At 45.2% G+C, this 20,958-nt stretch overlaps 1 protein-coding gene across 1 annotated transcript in view; it reads left to right on the top strand.

The window, feature by feature from the left end:
- Positions 1–20,958, top strand: part of ANO2 (anoctamin 2) — a 318,842-nt gene that overhangs the window by 106,923 nt on the left and 190,961 nt on the right. The window contains exons 8-10 of the mRNA XM_053662202.1: positions 9,097–9,152; positions 10,332–10,373; positions 17,106–17,170. Coding sequence (XP_053518177.1) covers positions 9,097–9,152; positions 10,332–10,373; positions 17,106–17,170 — 163 coding nt within the window. The remainder of the gene's footprint in view (positions 1–9,096; positions 9,153–10,331; positions 10,374–17,105; positions 17,171–20,958) is intronic.

Below are 20,958 nucleotides of genomic sequence, written 5' to 3'. Positions count from 1 at the left end.
TCACTGTCCTATAGGTTCTCTTTTAATGTCCCTTTTCTGGAATTCTCATTAAACTCAATCTCTTTCCTGCTGATTATCTGTGTTCATGACTTTGACTCATAAGGTAGTCCTTGAGATGTGTCTGAATCATCCGTATGCTCCAATAGAGCTAGGTGTCTGCCTTGCACATTCTGCTCAGTTGATTTGGTTCGATTAATTAAACATGACTACCCAGCTAGTCTCATAGCACTAGCTGTTGAGTTCCTGACTTCATGTGTCCATGGACAAATGAATTAACTTCTCTGCAACTCAGCTTTCTTTTATGTAAAGTGGGGATAATAATATCTACTTTGAAGAGTTTTTATAAAGATTAAATAGGAAGCTGTTTGTTTGTAAACTGGAAAATTCCTAAGAATCAAGTTCATTTCAAGAGACAGTTTCTAGAGTGTTGAAGGGTAATTAGAAACCCTCTGCTTTCACACTGAATTTTTATTTTCTTTTGAGGATCTGATTTTTTTGTGTGATGTCTCAAAGTCAAACATCTTAAGGATTTTGCTGTTCTTGGCTAGTTTCAGGAATTTCTCTTTTGACATTCAGAAATTATTTCTTGAGCACTTGCTATGTGTCAAATGATGTTATAGAAACTGAGAGGTGCCAAGGTGAATTTGACCTAATTTCTACACTTGAGGGACTCTTAGTTTAGCCATGCAGATAAACATATAAACTGATAATTCTGAGATAATCCAGTAGGTACAATAATAGAGACACATTCAGAGTCAAAGGGAACACAGAGGAGGAAGGAATTAACTTCATGTATGTGTCTAAGTATCAACGTAAATTTTTAATACTAGTTTTGTAGCCCTAATGTCAATAATGTCAATAAGGAAGCATGTCAATAATTCTCATCTCAATTACAAATGGGTATAAAGGAGATAAGTGATTTGTCCAGGGTCACATACTAAGTCACTCTCAGAATTGGGTCTACAATTCGGGTTTCCTTACTCCATTCCTAGTCCTACTACCTTTGGGATGCTATGAACTAGAAGTGGAATTAGGTTGAGGCTTTAAAGTCTGTTATTCCTGAAACAACAATTATCTAGCCATAAAATTAGACTCTTGAATTGGTAGGGATAGCCTACTTTCTTCTGACATATAATGAGCCTGAGATCCTAAGGCACCAATATGCTTCTGCTGGGATATTGGCAGAGAAAAGTTGAGAAGTGAGCTTAAGCTCTGTCTCCACCAAATTTTGTTAGATTGTTGTGAGCTATATTGTATTAACTAGCTTTAGTGTTGTTTCACTTATAAAAAAATGAAAAATTAAGAAAAAGGTTAACAGATATTATAAAGCCTCTCCCTTAGTGCTATTTAATATATTTTAAGTTAAAGCTTAAATAAGAAAGTGACCATACAATAAAATTAAAAACCCTATTGTCTGTGTTTTAAGCATGGACATTATGAAAATTAAGTGATGAATTATTTTTTGTCCAGATTCTCAAAAGTTAATACCCAACTTCATACTCAACATCTTCATGCAGATGCCCCCCCAAAACCTCCCACAACGTGACCTAAAAGGATCATATAGGTTTGCCTTTGGGGGGCCACACAACTCCCATCTGTGCAACCCAAATTTTGATGAACACTATCTTTCAATTTCTTAAGCCAGAAATTATATAACAGAAGTGCTGTTTGGTTGACTACTCTGTCAAGCATCTCTAAAATTGGTACAATTTCTCTTCCCATCCACTATGCTAGTCTACATCAACTGCATTTTTCTTTTACCTGAATTCCTTTCCCGCCCACTAAGACATCTTCCTATCCCCAGTTTTGTGGGTTTTAACCCATCCTATGGGTAGACTTACATTTAACGAATTCTATGGGCATAATGTAGCCTGTAGGAGCTTTTTAAAATGCAAGTCTGATGATTTCGCTGGCCTTCTTGAAATGGTAAAATTGACCCACATTTCTGTTAGATAAAATGCCAACTCCTTAATAGTTACCTATTGTTATGGACTGGATGTTTGTATCCCCTTCCCCGAATTCATGCACTGAAGCCCTAACTTCCTTTCCCCCCAAATAAGTAATGTCTAGCAGTTCCACAGTAGCTACCGATGATTTATTAGCTTTGTAACAAGAGACATATGACTAACTTCTCCACTTCCCAGCAGAAGAGCACCCTGCAGGCCAGTTTTCATGTGGTTTGACTTCTGTCTAGGAAAATCAAGTACTTTCTATGCTCTCTGGCCATCTTAAACTGTCCTCCTTAGAAGATCAGGAAGAATGAAAACTAGGATAACACTGTGAGGCTTCAAGATAATATGGACCTTGAGCCTTGGGGTAAATTTTGATTTTTTTTTTTTGCCCTTCTCTCTGCTTGTATAGAGAGAATGGCATAGAGTTGACTTATAGCCTCCAGAGGATTTTTGCTTCATAAAAAGAAGAAACAAAGAAGAATAGGACAGTGCTTAGAATTGTTTTTCGAGGTATTCTTGTTGATCTTTTACCCTTGGCTTTAACTTTTTTACACAGTCATTACCTTTGTGACTAACTTACAAAACCTTTCCCATTGTACCTGATTGCAGTGGACATCTAAAAGATGGAAAAGATAATAAAGATTAAAATCAGAAGATGGGCAATATATTAATGATATAATAATACTAATTCAGAAATACTCTCAATTTTTTAGTATCATCACTTCTTTTATTTGTGGAAAATCCATTGTTTTGAATGACTACTTTTTGCAAAGCATTGCATTGTATACAAGTTGTATGTATTGAATTATTTATATTCCTGTCTTGTTCTATAAAATTTCTGAGGTGGCTTACAAGAAAAACAATAGAACAGCGTAATATAAATAATAAATTTAAAAATAAAAAACAGGAAAAGCACAAATTAAAATGCAATGTCAAAACTAGGAGAACAAAATAGACTGAGTACAAATATTCAAACCATAAGGCCCTTGAGTTTCTGCAGCTGGATTGCTGCGGATTTGACCCGGAGCCAAAGGGAAAGGGGGACATGGTTAGTGGTTTAGCTCTTGATGCCCTCAGCAACATCTTTTTGTATAAATTTTTTTCCTATAACCTTTCATACTGTTCTCTGTTTTCTTATGTATAATAGATCAATCTGTATTCTCTGTGTAAATGCATACACAACCTTTTCTGGATGATTCAGAGTTGTCGCTAAGAATATGTTTTGTTTTGTTTTTTTAAGATTTTATTTATTTATCTTTAGAGGGGAAGCGAAGGAGAGAGGGAGAGAAACATCAATGTGTGGTTGCCTCTCATGTGTCCCCTGCTGGGAACTGGCCTGCAACCCAGGCATGTGCCCTGACTGGGAATTGAACTGCGACACTCTGGTTCACAGATCCATGCTCAATCCACTGAGCTACACCAGCCAGGGCCAGAATATGTTTTTTTTTAAATGTTTCTTCAAGGGTTATCAAAATATTACTAGGGTTGTTTGCCTCACACTCTCTGATTTCTTGAATTTTCAACTCAGGTAAGGTGCCTTCCTGAGTTTTGTTATTTCTTTTTTGCTTTCCTTTTTGGGAGACAGAAAAACAAGCTTGTTAGAATTTGGGGTAAAGAGAGCGTGAAAATGTGCTGAAGGAGGGTCTGAAGGATTCTGTTGTGATTAATGTTCATAAAACTAGGGAGTGAGTTCTGTGAGATCTAGGTACTTTTCTTCTGGGTTTTCTGTTATGAGAGCTGAGATAATTAGATAGGAGGTATCTGTACAGATAAGTTATTACCGAAACCACTACGTAAGGATCAAGTAGCAAGGACCCCTTGTATGCTTTTTAAAGCATTTTTACTCTCATGATCTCATTTGACCCTATAAACTACTAGGCAAAGAAGGTTCACCAGATGCTAATTTCACAACAGAGAGATTATCTCAATTCCCAAAGTTAGAAATTCATAGCCAGATTTAGAACTTGGGTTTCTTGGCTCTTCATAGCTCTTTTAAACAATTAATAAATGAATGAAGTTATTGGGAAAGATTTCCCAGAGCATTGGAAGCTGAGATCTTCTGAGTACTAGTTCGATCCATTCATTCATTCTACAAATTTTTATTAAGTACTTACAATGTGTCATTTGTTTTCTAGAACCAGGGATTAGAGTAGTGGAATAAACAGGCACAACAGACAGCAATCCCTGCCTTTATGGGCTTACTTTCAAGGTAACATTTGAGTACAAGAGAAAATAAGCCACGTTTCTGTCTGGCAAGAAAGAGACATGCAATGAAAGCAAATAATACAAAAGACAAGATGGGGGCCACACCCGAGAATCGGTTAGGGTTCCAACAGGATTAAATGACACACGTCAGGAAAATTCAGGGGGAAAATATTAAGAGAGGGACCATTTACAGACGTGTAGATAGGGAGTTTCTCTCTAATTTACCCCTGGAAGTGAGGGGTTATGGACTAATGCACACATGATGTTCAGAGACTAAATCTATTTGCGCGTTTGTGTTCTGCATGGTGGCAGCAGCATGGGAGCCATCACAAATTTGGCCCAGCCCCGTGAGGCCTCCTAAATCATAATGTGATGTCAGCTTTCAGGGCCCTGGGAGTTTACTCCATCATGGAATGCCTTTAAATTGCACTTCAACATGGAAAGAAACCCAAGCCTCCTCGGTCACGTCAGAGGAGGACAGACACCTCTCCTGTCCCCCCGTATGGAAGTCATTGTTGCCTTTTCATGGAGAGAAAATTACAGATTGATGGAGCTACATTCTCATAGACACTTGGGTGTAAGAGCATTTACACAAATGTATGCTTTGGGCATCTCCCCTCTCCACTCAGGAGACGATGTCTTAATTATTTCGACCGAAGCCAGACCATGTTGTGTGCTGTAAACATCTGGTTTATCATTCATCCAGCTGAACTGGCTTATATTTTGTTAGAAGAAAAGGCTTTGGATTAAAGGCATTTAAGTAATTAAACACATGTCAAGACAATTTGGTGATGGGTAAATATAGTCTCTGTTCCATGCACTGTCTGGGGGCTCTGGTTTAGATTTACCTCCGGCTGGAGTACAAGGGATGAAAGCAGAACGCCGGGTGGCGTGGGCCCTGTTCTGGGGGGATCAAAACCAAATGGGTTTTCAGGAGTTCAGGACCATTCCTCTAAGTACCTGTCCCCACAGAGCAGAGTTTCCTTTGAGTTTGGCCTGGAGGGAATAGAGCTGTAGTCCCTGTCACCAAATGCCATTTGTAGATTTAATGAGACTCTCTCTGGGAGGCAGACCATAAACTCTGCTTTGATTGACCCTTTGTGTACAGAAAACCAGAGATGTCTCTGGAGCTAAATGCTAGGCCTCAGGTTTGTGTTATGAGTGTGTGTTTTCAGGTACCAGTCCTGGGCCTGAGCCCACTGTACTCTGTCCCTTGGCCCCAACCCTATGGATGCAGAGGACCAGTGTTGGCCTGGCTGAATCAGGCTGTTGCAGAGAGCTGTGGCCAGTGCTGAGCAAAGAGGAAGCCCAAACCTTGTCCTTTGGGGACTATAGTTCTAGCAGCAATAAGTATGAAATACCTGGTGATTTGATGGGACTTAGGGATCAGTGAGGGGGTCCCCAGTGAGCTGTGCTTTGAGCTGAGGCACTGCTTCTCCCTGTGGCCAGAGGGAAACAAAAAACACCCCCCTCCCACCATGTGTTCTCCTCCTTCCTGGCTGCCTTCTGGGAGTAAAGGAGGAGAGGCCGGGTCTTTCCCTCTGGGTCTAGAGTAGAGAGGAAAGACTATCAGTGTGATTCTGAAGAAGAAAGGTTGCCATTATGGCCAGATGGATGGTGTGTGATGGAACCAATTAACCCGTTTTTGCTGAAAAGCAAGGAAAAATTTCAGAATTTCAATTTTCAAAGCAGAGACTCTTTTTAAAACAACGTTTGATTATTTTCTTCTTTCAAACTGATTTCCATGCTTGTTTGGGGGGTAGAATCTTGGTTTCCGAAGTCTGTGGGTGACCCAAGAGGCTAAAACAATTCCCATTCTTGGGTGAAATGGATGCATAGTGACTTTTCAGCTTGCCTTGCCCCTCCCCATTCTTTCTTTTATGTCCTATTCCCTCCCTCTGCTCAGCAGCTAGTGATTGGGGTTGACCACATGACACTGTCTGAAAAAGAGGAGGTCCATAGCCATGGGGGACAGAGACATGGTCCATGACAGCATGTGGGGGCTCTAGTGATCTGGGTTAGGATGACATGAATCCTATGGGCTCCAAGGCAAAGAACCATTTGTTGGGCTTCCTGTTAAGAAGTGAACTGATGAACTGGAGTTTAAAGTTTCTTCATCAGCATAGAGTGCCAAAAATTGGAATAGTGAGGTAGGTGGGTGCCTGTGATAAATGGGAAGGGTTGTTGAGATAAGTTTAGCTCTAGGGTGGATGCTGTTAACAACCATTATTCCTCCTTGTGCCCAGAGGGGAACTAGATGCCATGAATATGAGACAAAGGTGAGAGGAGAGTGCTCTCTGACCTCAGGCACCTTGTAGACCTTTGGGAGACAAAACAATGAGCAAAAAATATTGTAGAAGTGAAGTGAACTGCCTGCTTTAGGCATGCACCGCAAAGGAAGCTTTCTTTGAGATGGGGGTGGAGTGCACAGCTTTACACTTCCAATGATTTGAAATCTTTCTCAGGATCTGGCAGCAGGACCCAGGAGTTCAGGTTGTCAGCCTAATTCTCTCAGACACTCAGCTACTGTGCTCAGCAAAGCTGAGAGTTAGCAGAAGAGTTCAACACCTGTTTAACTTTTCCTACGCAGTTTTGAGTCTGTCTTCAGGGTATATTACTGCTGCTGTGGCAACCATGGGGTGTGAGTGGGCAGGGGGGTTGATTAGGTGGGGCCGTGCATGGGGTATGGTCTAGTTGGAGCCCTCCCCGCCTGGGATGCTTCAGCCTCTATCCATGTTGACAGCCCTTGTGTAGCTTTGAACTACCCCCACCCTCTCCCAATGTGGGACTCCTCCCCTTGATTATTGTAGGGTGGCTTCACATTGCTGTGGTTATGGCTCTTGAACTGATTAATGATGCTCAGAGTGAAATTGTAGTCGTGTGAGTAGGACAAATCTGCAGCTCATTGAGCCTCGAGGCACCCCTCCTCCACCCGTACTCCCTTTACCCACTCTGTGATCCCTCCACTCTCCGGAGTTATTTCTGATGTTTTATGTTCATGTGAAGGAGGAAGCTTAAACTAAGGAAAAGGACTGGCTCTGTGGCGATGCCGCTGTACCAAACGCCCAGCTCTCAACTCACAGGAGAGGGCCACTCCAGCCGAGTGCCCGCAGTGGCCTCCCAAGGGCCTTCACTTCCACATGGATCCCAGGGCTGGTCTTTCCCATGCCCAGCATCCTCAAACTGAGGCTAATAGACACAAGGTTTGTGAAAGAGGAGGCTGACAGAGGAGAGAGGATTGTTGAAGAGCCTCTGTGGTCTCTGAGCTTGTAGCTGGGGCCTCGGGTAGGAATGGGAGGTAGAAAACCATGAATTTTACTGAGAAACTATTGTTTAGATTCCTTATTTAAATCTGCCCTGGATCCAGAGCCCTGAAAATGCAGATTTACTTAGAGTGTAGACATCATAAGTGTTTCCCTCCAACACCAGTTTTCTCCTATAACTACTATCTACAGTCTCTCTGGAAAGATTGATTGAGGGCAGGAAATGTGTTTGAGGTGAAGGAAACCATGGTGCACCAGAGATTTGCCCCTCCTCCGCCCTTCCAGGATTACACGTGCCTCCTGGCACGGCAGGCTCCTCCATACTGGAGCTCGTGAGAAATAATGCCTCCCATCTGGGAGCCAGTGACCTAGGACAGACTATTCTGAGTCAGAGAGAACATACAGACCACTTTATAGTCTCTGAGTAGAACCATGAACGAAACAAGTAAATAACCGTCCCTCCATGCTAAGCAGAAGGCTCTTTGTTGTGAATATATTGGAGGTACAGGGACAGGGCCATTCATTCAACAGATTTAACAGGGCCACTATCTGGTGTGGTGTGAAATACTATTGAGATTAAAAAAATGAATCCCTCGTTGTGTGGTTTTCAAAGTTCGTGGTTGCAGGATCCCTTTTAAAAATTATTGAGAGTACCCAAAGGGCTTTTGCTTAGGTGGATTATATTGATGAATATTTATTATATTAAAAGGTAAAACTGAGAAACTTTGAAAGGACAAGGATGCGCAAACATACATTCCGTTAGTGGTCAGGAGGGTGATGTCCTCACGTGTCACAGAACTGCACTGTCTACTCGTGAGAGAATAGGAGTGAGAAAGCAAACAATATCTTTGTACTATTATAAAAAATGATTTTGACCTTATGAACCCCTGAAAGGGTCATGAGGGACTCTCTGGGTTCTCCAGACCAGTTTTGAGAACTACAGCCCCACTGCCCCTATTCAGACAGCTCGTGGTCCACAGACTGTCCTGCCCTGTGAAGGAATAGGAAGGTTCCGGGAATGAGATCAGATAAAGTGCTATGGGTCGTTCTGAAATATACTTTCATTGACCATAATTGTAGTCATTGAGGTAGTCAATCCTATGCTATCACTGAACATAGACTGTCAGCTGATTTCAGTGGCCATGGAGGTAGTGGTGCAGCAGAGAGTGACTGGACTGGAGAGATCCGAGTGTGTGAGGACAGGAGGAATGCGAAGTTTGGGAAGGCATGTCTGATATCCAAACATAACTTTACATTTGGGAAATGAGAAAATATTGCTCTTGCCCTGGCTGGTGTAGCTCAGTGGATTGAGCACTGATCTTCGAAGCAAAGGGTGACAGGTTTGATTCCCAGTCAGGGCACATGCCTGGGTTGTGGGCCAGGTCCCCAGTGGGGGCCAGATGAGAGGCAAACACACATCGATGTTTCTCTCTCTTTCTCCCTCCCTTCTCTTCTCTCCAAAAAGAAAGAAAGAAAATATTTAAAAAAGAAAAAATACTGCCCTTATACCAAGAACTAAAATTTGACAAAAACACACGTAACTTGGAAATCATAGAGGAAAGTGCAGTGATTCCCAGACAAAAGATGGGAGAGGGTTGAATATCTATCAGCAGACAAAGGGTAAATCCAGACACCCTGCCCTGGAGTCACTGTTTTCATCTTCCTTTCTTCCATAGGTATTAACTCTCTGATAGCAAACAATATCTATGAGGCTGCATACCCTCTGCATGACGTAAGTACCGTTTCTGTCAGCATATTCTCTACTCTTAAAAAACTTGAAAACTACAGGTGACGCAGTGGATGGGTATATATATGTGAAGCGAGGCAGGAGTGAATCATGACATTAAAATACCTTGGCTGGTTCTGAACCGCTCATGACCGACCATAGCCCTGGTTTGATTTTTGTCGGTTGTCTGTCCAGCTGTTTCCCCAGTGGCAAAATGAACTGGGTTTGTTTGAGCTTTCCTGACACTCCCTGCCTTTGTTTTGGGGGAAAGTGTGAGCAGACAGAGTTGGCCTGCAAGCAGTTAAAGGGACATGATGTTGGAGAGGGATGGATGGTCATGGAAGGAAAGTCTATGGCCTGAATAATACACAACCTGGAAAGTCAGACCCTTAAATAAGTTAAAAGTGATGTTTCGTGTGTGATAGTTTTGTGTAGATGTGAAATTCCCCATCCTTAATAGGCAAATATATACTAAATGTCATTTAAATTTTTTTTTAACATTTTGAAGGAAATCTCTCAAGATTTTTTATACTACTGTTTGGTTAAGTTTTAATAAAAAGATGGATTGTAATGAAAGCTTTCCTGGATTGGAAGTCATGTTATAAACATCCCATAGTACAGTGCAATACAACGTATTCTTTAAGGTGACTCATGAATCACTTAACTGGCTCATGAACAAGTATCCCGTGGCTGCACTGTCGATATGACTGGTGACTTCTTTAGCACCTGTCACAGAGTTGTGCCGAATGAGATGACCAACGTGGGGATCCCTGAATGCCTGGAGGAATTTCCCAGCTGACAACCTTCTTCTCACATCTTTATTGTGGGCCTGTTCAAGGCTGGTTCTGCCAGTTAGGGACCGGGGTGGGCAGGGCATGGCACGGGGTGACTGTGTGTGATGCGACCATTTACAGGCACAGGCTGTGCCGTTGCCTCTGCTATGAAGAGGCGCAGGCTGGTCTCTGGAGCATCTCAGGGGCGTATCTGTCTGAGAAGCTGTCCACAGGAAACATCGCAAGCGTTGATGACTAAGAAAGTGGAATTTTGGCTCCTTACCATGTCATGTTTTTGACCTCCCTCAAATGAGAATGAAAAAAAGGAATGATGTTAGAAAAAAATTTAAAAAATGTTCTCTGTTTTTAGTAATTTCATTGGCTTTATCTAGCATCTTTTGCTCTCTCGCAGGGTGAATATGACAGTCCAGGGGATGACATGAATGACAGGAAGGTAAGCCGGCTTCATGCCGTACTGAGTGCTCTGTGCACAGAAGACCGTGGGTGGGTGTGGGACTAGGTGGAAGGGTCCTAAGTGTTCGGTGTATCTGCTTGTATATTTCCAGCAGTTCTCCCACAGCTCCTGCCCCCTGGGAACTTAGAAATGTGAGGTCTGCTTCTTTAAGATGACTCATGAATAACTTAACACGACAAGTTGTCGATAACCACTTAACAAGTTGTTACTGACGCGACTGTGTACACGGGTGTTGCTGGTATTTAGTGTCTGCTGGATCAGCTATGCAACCATCGTACACAAAACCGTTACCTCATTTCCTGACGAGAAGAAGGCCTGCACTGAAACACCGAGAATCCAGATTCCTTCTATTATACATGGGGAAGCTGACACACAGAAATACTGAGCACCTTGCCCTTGATAACACTGCCATAATAAACAGAAATAGGGCTTGGAATACCTCTGACTCTCAGATCCTGCTAAAAATGTATTATTATTCATGCCATTATATTTTGGGGGGAGTGGGATCATCTTTAAGTTATTCTTTTTATCCCATAGGCAGACAAGTGGGGGATTGCCATCCCCAAATTTCAGATGAGAAATCTGAGGGAGAGGGAGGCTCATTCATGCTGTGTATTTGCACAGCTAGGAATTAGAGGGTATAGCTCAGGGAGGTTATAGTTCAGGTCATCCCCTTGGAAGGATCTCTCCTATGCCACTTATGGCTCCCAACTGGACAGCTCTCTCCCCAGCCCTCCACTCAGCTCCCATTTCTTGTGTTTGCTGATGCTCTGGGAATGTGGGTGTGTCCCTTCCCCTGCCATGGCCTGGTGCTCTAAGGATCACGCAGCCTCCTTAGAGGTGACTGCCCCTCCTAGCTGTAAAGCCCCTCATGCCATCCTCCCTCGAAGCTTCCCCCAGCCTTCAGCAACTCTGGTGAGCAGAGGAAGGTAGGCAAGGGCAGGAGGGGTGAAGAATTGAAGCCCAAGAAGTTTCCCTCCCCCCCAGCTCTGTTGTCTGGAAAACCATTCATCCCCCAAGTTGCCTTTAGAGCAGCCTTCTTTTTATCCTGCCTATTAGTCCCTGTTATGAAGTGTTAAGTATTAAAAACATAAAAGGTCTTTTCCAGAAATACTGCTGTGATTGCTTACACATGTCCCTTCTCTGCCTGCCCAGGGAATCTGCTCTAGTATTTCGATGTCTTAACCTCATCTGTTTTCTATCTGATGCTAATAGTCTCGGTGTTTAATTTCCTGAAAAGTCCCGGATCAGATTTAAAGGAAAAAGAGGAAGCATTTCTCCCCACATCTCACCTCACTCACCCCAACCATTTTTTGTCCTCCCACTCTCAATTTCACATTCCTCCCCTTTAAAGAGTGATCACCACCACTGCCCACCTAAGAAACCTCCTGCTGGGTGGGTGCTGACCCAGCCTGTCAAGGCGGAGCACTTTACAGAAACATTCCAGGGACCAGAAACACACAGCAACTCATGGGAGAAATCAGTCAGCCCTCTGTTATCATCACAGAGGCAGAGAGAATCAAATTGTACACTATCCAAAATATGTGTGTATTTGTCTTTGCAATTATATTATATTAGCAACAAAACCTTTTGTCAAAAGTTTCCTCCCAGAAAATGTTTTCCTTAGGTCAATAGAATTATTTCCAGCGCACAACCCAACTGGGCAAATGGGCAGAATCTGGGAGGCAGGGAGAGGCCGGCCAGGATGAAGGTGCATCTTGGTGCCTGATTCCCATAGTTTATGTCAAAAGGCTCAGTAAAGGTGGGCCAGTGTCCTTGAAAGACAAGAGGCTCCTTTCTTGTGACTTTCCCTTGGGTTTGCTGGCAAGTCATAGTGTCCTTGTTTTCCTCTGCCAGGGTCATGGTTAGGGAAATACACGTTGCAGTGATGAGGGATAAGAGAAACCATGAGCCAGAGTCAAAGCTTTTTTCTGTCCATTTGGGTTGGGAAATATACCCAGCAAGGTAAGGAAACTGGTTCCTGTGTCACTAAATATTTGTCAAGTCAGGACTAAAACCTTGGTGTCAAAAATCCCAGCCAGAGCTTCACATCTGGGTAAACACAGCTTCTTGTATATGGTGAGGGGAATGTTCCTTCCTGTAGTTTCAGTGGTAAATGGGTGGGGTCTGGAGGTATCCTAAGAAGGAAGGAGCCAAAACCTCTGAATATGTGCAGTATATTTATTTGTTTTTGTCACACTGTAATAGTCTACTGTTCATCAAGAGGGCTGCAGGAAGGATGTGGGTTTGAGTGCAAGGGAGGAGAACCCTTGACTTTGTTGCTGGGGGATGTGGAGAAGGTTGGAGGCTGCAGTGTGGGATGGCCTCTGGGGAGACTTTGCAAGGACATCTCAAGCTGCCCACCCTGCCAGTACCTGGGTGTTCTCCTTCACTCTTCCCTGCAGTATGTGGCTATTGCCATGACTCCTGGGCCCAGGCTCCTTGTAGGCAGATCCCAGGCAAGCCCAGAGGCCCCTGAGAATGCAGCCTCCTTCCCTCTTGCTTGCCTCAAGCAGCTGTGCAGTCTCGATGGACTCAGCCCCAGCTAGCGTCTGGAGGGCTCTCTCTCCCTAATCCTGGAGGGTAATTGAAAAGAGGCTCCCTCACTCTGGAGAACAGGAGTTTCCCACCTTTCTAGAAAGCAGGGCAGCAGGAAGAAGGAGCAGCATGGGTGTGGATGGGTCCCTCCTGGCTTCTAGCAGACACCTGATTCCACATTAGCAAGACCTGCGTGGTTTTCTCAAGCATCCCATGGAAGTGACTGTTAGCATCTTCTGAGAGCTGCCTGACCTTCACTGGCTCCCAGTGGCTTCCCACCCACTTATAAGGGGGAACCCAAGGCACAACATTGGAATGATTTTAAATCCTTGGTCCTGGATTTTTCAACTTTTTATAAGTGATTGTCTTCTCTAGTGGACAATTATTAAAGTGACCCACTAAAAGGTGTGCGACAATTATAAAGTGACCTGCTAAAAGGTACTTTTGTTGTTTTTACAGAATTTCTTGGTTTCACTTGAATTTTCCCTTCCTGTACAACTTCCATCGTATTATTAAAGGAAAAGACTGAGGTAGCTGGAGTGACTTGCCGAAAATTCGAACAGGTCACAGCAGGATGTGGGTGTGGAATTCCATTCTCTCCCATTCAGGTCTCCCCATCCCATCAGTGCCTCTGAGCTGGCTGCAGAGGGCATCTTCCTGCCTGCTGCATGTCCAGCTGCTCTCTGAGGAGCTTGTGGCCTGAGGGCTGGCAGTCTTGGACACTTTGCTGTGCTCTGGCATCGTGAAAGGAACAGTTGGGTTCCTTTACAGTCTCAAGAAATATTAATACTGAAACCAAGTGATTCACTGTCAAATGTGATTCCTAGGGAGCAGGGCTGGCCACTTGTATGCTGTGACCCATCAGATGGGATGGTCCCTGAGGGCTGTTGCTTCCTGCCATCAAGGTCTGGCAGGAGACTGACAAGCCCGAAATGACCACTGGGGCCCCCCAGAGTAAGGCACTTTCTATGGAGAAGGAGCTGCAGACTTTCCCTGATCTGCTTCCAGGCTTGGCCAGTTGGTGTAGAGGACATGCTGTAGTTCTAAGCAACAAAGTGGATTAGCTCAGTGCTTCATTAAAAAATTCTAGACTCTGAAACATTAAAGGGATTATCACAAGTTATTGTGGTTGTCCTTCTGAACTCTCCTTGTGCCACTCTCATTCCCAGGGGGCAGAGACTCCACAGCACGCCTCCCTTCACCCTGACTGCGGGTCTGTTCTGGGACTCTGAAACCCAGGCTTAGCATGATCCACTTGTTCTCTAACTATGTGTGATTAAATGTTTGTAGAGGTCAGGAAGGGTCTGTAGCACTCTGTACCCCTCTCCCTGCCTTCCCTACAAGGATGTAGGAGCTGGCCTGGACAGCGCCACATGGGTGTCCAGGCCTCAGATTTGCTGCTTTGTAGCTCCTGCTCTCCTGCAGGGGCCACCTAATGATTTCCTCCTCCGTGTCCATCTAGGCTGTGTGCATCAAGCTCAAAGAGCTCTCTTGGTGCATCCTCACTCTATCAGCAAACTTACAAATACAGTTCTGTGCTTAGAGGGTACCACACTGGTAAAGCCACTTTCTGGAGGTTTTTTTTATAGCAGATCTGGGATCCCACCAGGGTTAAGTCCTGTGAGCTTGGCTCTCAGTTTGGGCCCTAGCCAACTGGGCCACATTGGCTTTGGAGCTTTTCTAGTTTTTCCTTTCAGGGCAGTGACAGGTAGGTGTTCTGAGGCTCAGGTTTTGTCTGGACAGGTGACTTTGGAGAGGAATTTTCTCTAGAGGGCACAGCCTTTGAGGCAGGTAGTGACGTCCCACAGCCCTCAAGGGAGGACTTTGCCTGTATCTCCTGATGCAAACTGGCCTCCCTTCAGGCCACAAATGATGTCACCATGACAACCAGGTGCTGGTGAGTCCAGGTTTTACACTGGGGAGGGAGAATAAAAAACCCAGGACAGTACACATGCCTAATATGAGGGGGGAAAAGGATGTAATAATAACAATAAAATTAGTGAATGCCACCTATCTGAATGAGCATTGCCAAAACTCATGAATTCAGATCCATTATGCACGTTGCAACCTCCTTTGGTGTCTGGGTTTCCTACTTTGCACGTGGTGGTAACTGTGGGCTGTTTCCTCTCCCAGGGTCAGTTAGTTTCGGGTTCTGGGTTTGGCTGTTCGGAGAGATTATGATAATAAAAGTGTATAGGCATTAAGCAGGAACGCCAATTCTTATTTCAGTTTTCATATCATGTCAAAAGATTCTTAGATGAAAGGATGCTTCCTGTAGGGTTGATGTTGAACTGGATATGCAAAATACCCGATGGGAGTAGCTTTTCCTTGACAGCATTCCAGGTGTGATATATAAAGAAATGTGATGTATAAGGAGAATAAAGAGTAGAGAAAAACAAGGTAGCAAGTATGTGATAAGTCTGTCAATGGCTGATGTATAATTTGATTCTGTGCTAGTGCCTATTCAACATGGCCATCTATATGATGTCTGATGATGCTTTATTACAAAATTACTTCATTTACATGTGAATGACCTGTGGAGCTCGCTGGTCAGGCACTTAAACTAACTAAAATGTGGTTTGCACTTGGGACTTATGCACAGGTCTCCACATGTCGGTTCTGCTAAAGTTGCTGTGAAAACATCACAGAATGGCATGGCCGCATATGTTTGGTGCATTGTGTTCTCCCTTATCCCCTAGAATGTGTTCCACTTGAGTTTAACCCCCACCCTCCCACTGAAACCACTCTTGTCGAAGTCACCTGTGACCTTCAATCACTGAATCTAGTGGTTGCTTCTACATCCTCATCTGACCTGTTCCATCAGCAGTGTTTGGCACAACTGGTCCTTTTCTTCTAATTGGAACCCATTATTTCTTGGCTTCCTAGACCCCACACACTTGTGGTTCTCTTCCACATCACTGGCTACTCCTCCGTCTCCTTTGTTCTTTTTCATCCTCCCCTTGACCACTAAACATTAGAGCACCGTGCCCAGAAGTCAGGCCTCTTCTCTACTCTCCCTTCCCTGGTGATTGCACCCATAGCTTAATGACTTTACAAATCATCTCTGCTCCCGTAACTCCAAATTCGCATCTCCAGTTTGAACTCCCCTTTAAACTCTAGCCTCTTACTCAACATCTCTAAAGGGCATTGCAAATAAACACATCCCAAACTGAACTTTTGGTTCCACCAGTCTTGACCTATTTTTTAAAATTATGGTCTGCTCCCCTTCAGTAAATAGAATCACCATTTACTCAGTTACTCATGTCAAGTTCTCCTTTCCTTTCATTCTGTCCTCCCCCAGCAGCCAGAGTGAACTATCTACCGTCTGAATCAGATCATTTCCCCCTCACTGCTGCAACTCTCCTAATGGCTCCTTTCAAAGTCCAAAGATTTGAGCATGGCCTACAAGCCTCTGCATGGCCACCCCAATAGTTTCTGACATTATTTCCCATTATTCTCCACCTGTTTTTCCCAGGACACACCACATGCACTATTTTTAGGGTCTTTGCCCGAAAGAAGAGTGTTCTTTTGCCTAGAACATTTCCTCACTTCCCTCGAGTCTCAGCTCAAATGTCCCCTCTTCAGCGAGGCTTTCCCTTGCACTCCGATCTAAAATAGTACCAACCCCACTTTCTTCTTGCATATTCTACTCCCTCACCTTGATTTATTTTTCTTCACGGCACTTATAGGTCTTATATGTTTATATTAAGTTTGTACCCATACACCAGAGTGTAAACTCCATGAGAAGAGCAAATTTGTTTGGTTCGCTGCTGTATCCTGTGTCTGGACAGTGCCTGGCAGAGAGCAGATGTTCAATAAATACTTGTTAAATGAGTGAATAAATGAATGCCAGAGCTCGTTTCACTGGATTGGCAAGACAAGGGAATAAAGGAGGTGGAATTGTGATGATTAGGTGTGGCACTGCCTTGGAGTGTGATATTGTTTAAGGAAGAAGCCAGTGTGTATAGCCTCCTGCCTTCGGATGTCTCCCTTGAGGATGTTACATGAGAATTTTCCTAGAAACTGGACTTTGGAATTCAACTTTGACTTTCTCATCATCCAAATGAAGCCATTAGGGTGGCTTTGGAGGGTAAAATCTTGACTTTCTAGAACAGACAAAGGTGAACAGTTGCTCCCCCCCTTTTAATCTGTTTCCCTGTTTTTCTTGTTTAGCTGCTGTATCAAGAATGGGCACGATACGGAGTGTTTTATAAGTTTCAACCTATTGACCTCATCAGGTAAGATGTGGGAAGATACTCTTGGGAAAACTCTCGAGATGTAAGTCCTGAAAGATACCTGTCAACCGTCTTAGCTCCTGGCAGACCACTGGTCAAGCAGAGGGTTCTGCTTTGCCAGGTTGTATTATTTCCATGTTGTGTCTTATGGATGGGGAAGCAGCTCAGGGACAAGACGGAGAACAGAGGCTGTGTGAGGCAGCAGACAATGTAAACTAATACACCATGACTTCCGTCTTGAGGTCCTTTAGCACTGTGGTCTCTCCCTGTCCGCTCTTTTGTGGGGAGGGAGGGGCGTACAGATTTATATCTCTTATTATTGTCCCTCAATATTTGGTTGAAGCAGATCCTTGGGTCATGGCCAGGTGACCATGGTGTTGACCAAGAAAAGGAAAGACCTGGAAAATCACGTGAAGAATAAGCTGGCTGGCCTGAGAGGGAATGTGGGCTTTTTATAGCTTCTCCAAATTAGAAGGGAGGGAAGACTGGGTCCTGGTGTCTCTTCCTTCGGTGCTGCCCCTAAAATGATGCTCTGTTACCTTAAGAATTTCCCCAGCTTCTACAGAACTTTGGTGAACAGTGCTTTTAAAGAACTCACTAGAATGCAGTAAGTCTGGCTAGCATAAATTGAGTTGAGGGCTCTAGAAACACAATGAGTTCTTTGAGTTCAGCCTCTTTCCCAGCAGGAACATTGGGAGGCAACACCGTCAAGTGGGAAAACACTGAGCCGAGAGTCTGGAGACTGGGTTCTTGGCCCAGCCTGGCCACTAGGGGCTTTATGTTTCTTTGAGCAAGTCATGGTTCCCTCTTTGGTCTTCAGGATCCTGGTTGTCCTAAATTGGGAGGCTGAACTGAGGGATCTGTGAGGATACTTGCTAGAGCATGCCTATTTGGAAAAAATGACTCTCAGCCCATGACCGAAATCATGGACTCACTACCCCAGCGACACTGTGGCTCTTCTAATGAACTAATTAATCAGCACGCAAACACAGAGAGTGCTCTTGGCTGATTGCCCTGGGCTGGGACTGTGAGAAGGGCAGGAGCCAGAAGGATCGAATCCAGAGGGAGGAATTCCAGCTTCTTCTTGGAGGAAGAAAGCAGCCTGGGGGCCACAGCTTGGGCAGGTTCACCTCCCACACTGAGATGTGAGGGCCTTCCCAGGGAACTGGGAGCTCGGTTGGACGACTCTTGACAACAGGTGTTTGTTCCAGCTGAAGACCGTTAACCAAAGTGCAGTTAACCACTGGGTCAGGAAGCAAGGCCACTGGGTGACTGTGACCGAGGCTCCCTCACCCAGCACCTCCCAGGCCCTGGCTGCCTTTTATGAGGCAAGGGCCACCTAGACTGTTCTCTGGGACACACCAAGGCTGCTTCCTCCATGCCTGATGGGCTTTGATCTTCCTCTCTGCATCTCAAGTGGCCACCCACTCTGTCGCCTGTTTTCTCCAAATACTCGTTTGTTTTTTTAAAATATGATTTAAAAAATTAAAATTTCACCTTACCAGAGAGCCCAGTCTTTCCCCCAGAGACTTCAGGTGACTGCCCGCCAGCTAAGTGGGAAATGGCTCCAATATGCACTCGGCTTTGGCCACCAAAGCAGCCTCACCTGCAGGGGAAGAATTGCCTTTGGAGCAGAGCCCTGCTCTGGGGCCTGGCGGTTCCTGAGCACAGAGAGCTCAAATCTGTCTAGACGGGGCATGGTGCACTGTGGAGCTGGAGGCTGGCCACTGCTCCTCACGGATCAGATGGCTAGGGAGCTCCCACAGCCCTGGGCTAGGCCAGCAGCTGGGCCAGGACAGGGAAGGCTGCAGCCTCAGGCATCATTCAGTTACTGGCTGGAGGGAATGGACACTGGGTAGTGTGTCGGGGGAGTTCTCTACCCAGTGATACAAGGAACTCCCTGACCTGGATATTCTTGGGAATTCTTGGGGCTGCTGGAAAGAGAGACATTGACATTAGTGGGGAGAGAGGGAAGGGGAAGGGGCTTTAGGGGCAAAGGTGGGTAAACAGAGACAGGGAAGCCAAGAATAGGCAGCTGGAGGGCTCGTAAAGAGAAACCTGGGGTGGAGGGGTGGAGGACAGCTATACACAATTGGCAGGTGCCACCCTAACCTTGTTTCACACTCTCTTCTGAGTGGCCCATCTCAGTTTCTCTGATTCTGTCGGAAGTTGCCTTCTTTATCCTCTTACCTGCCCTCTCACAGCCCACTTCCCAGTCTGATACCATGCCCCAGGGGCTTCTTCAGCACTGGTTCTCCTTTCCTTTACTTCTCCATCGTTCCTGCTGCCAGCTGTCAGGGCTCCCCGTGGCTGCCTTCCCTGGGCCACCGCTGGCCCTACACTGTGACAGGGCTGTTCCGTTACTACTTACTAATGTGAATTTTACCCTCTTTGTGCCTCCTGTGGAAATTGCACCCATATGGTCTGTGTTGAAAGATGGACAGAAGCAGGGGAGTGTGATACCAGTGGAATGTAACTCATTCAAAGGCCCGGCAGAGATATTTTCCCCTATTACCTTGGGCACTCGGCTCCTGTGGAACTCTAGTGCCCCTCCCCACCCATGACAATTTTTTTGCACTATTCTAAAGCACTGAGAGCTCATTGTGGGAGATCTGTTTGTATTTGGAAAGCCCCAGGACTAGGTGTCCTTCCTCCACAGGCCTTCAAGTCTGAACTTGAGATTTGGAGATTCCTTTCTCTGGGTGGTGAAAGTGGGCAGAGGGGAGATCAGACACCCTTCCCTGCACCCCTTGCCCCTGGCTGCTCCTGCTGCACCTTCAGTCATGCCCAGCAGGCTGCACTGTGAGACCGCTGATGTGCCTGTCTCTCCAGCCCAGCAGGGCTCTCTCCACCTTTGCTCTGCTCTAGAAGCCTCTGGGCCAGCAGGCCTGTGCTGTGTGTGTGTGTGTGTGTGTGTGTGTGTGTGTGTGTGTGTGTGTGTGTGTGAGAGAGAGAGAGAGAGAGAGAGAGAGAGAGAGAGAGAGAGAGAGAGGCAGTTGCCTGGAAAGTTCCCAGGTATCCAGCAGGGGCCCGCTCACAGCAGATTCTTCCGGGAACCTCCAGCCAGCAGCACCTGTGCCCTGGCAGAAACACGGTTTGTGACTAAGACGATGAGGGACAGGATGCGTTAGCTGGAGGGAAACAGCTCTTCTAGTCATTTAGGAGCCATGCGAGGGTCCTTGCCACCAGGGGAATAGATTTCTGCCCGTGCTGCTCTGGGCTAACATACCAACATCCCAGGAGGGAAATGCCCTTTATTTTCTGGAGAACCCTGAGTCCTGAGGCCTTTTGGGTTTGTACAGGTACAATTCAGTGTTCATGACCTGTACCGGGAACATGACCTGTCTTTTCACTAAAACTAATGTCTGCTCACAGGCTGATTTTCTTAGCTGGGAGGTTTTGATATGAATGAGACGAAACAGACTTTAAACATCTGAGTTTGATTTAGCTCCTAACTATACTTTGCTGAAGTTGATGTACAGAACGTTTACTTTTAAGCATCTGCAACTGCCTGCCTACGACAGACAGCATGAGGAAGAGGGGGTCCAGAAGTCTACTAGGCCTGGGAGGGGGTAATTGCGGCACGCTGATTTGGGGAATTCACCAAGGGGATCGCTCAAGGGCAGCATGCACCACACCCCACCAGGAGTACAGCCTGGAGAGGGATCAGTACATCCTGAATGATGGAGCTCACTCCCTCATTCCCACCTCCTGCAGACCTCCTTCAGGGCCGCCCACTTTATGAGTGAGGCTTCCTAAAAATCGGCATGAAACCTGTCCATGTGACAGCT

This window comes from Artibeus jamaicensis, unplaced genomic scaffold (assembly GCF_021234435.1).
Source record: "Artibeus jamaicensis isolate MK-2021 breed Jamaican fruit bat unplaced genomic scaffold, CSHL_Jam_final contig_233, whole genome shotgun sequence".
Classification (NCBI taxonomy): Eukaryota; Metazoa; Chordata; class Mammalia; order Chiroptera; family Phyllostomidae; genus Artibeus; species Artibeus jamaicensis.
Note: the sequence above shows the minus strand (reverse complement) of the source record. Positions and strands in the feature narration are given on the sequence as shown.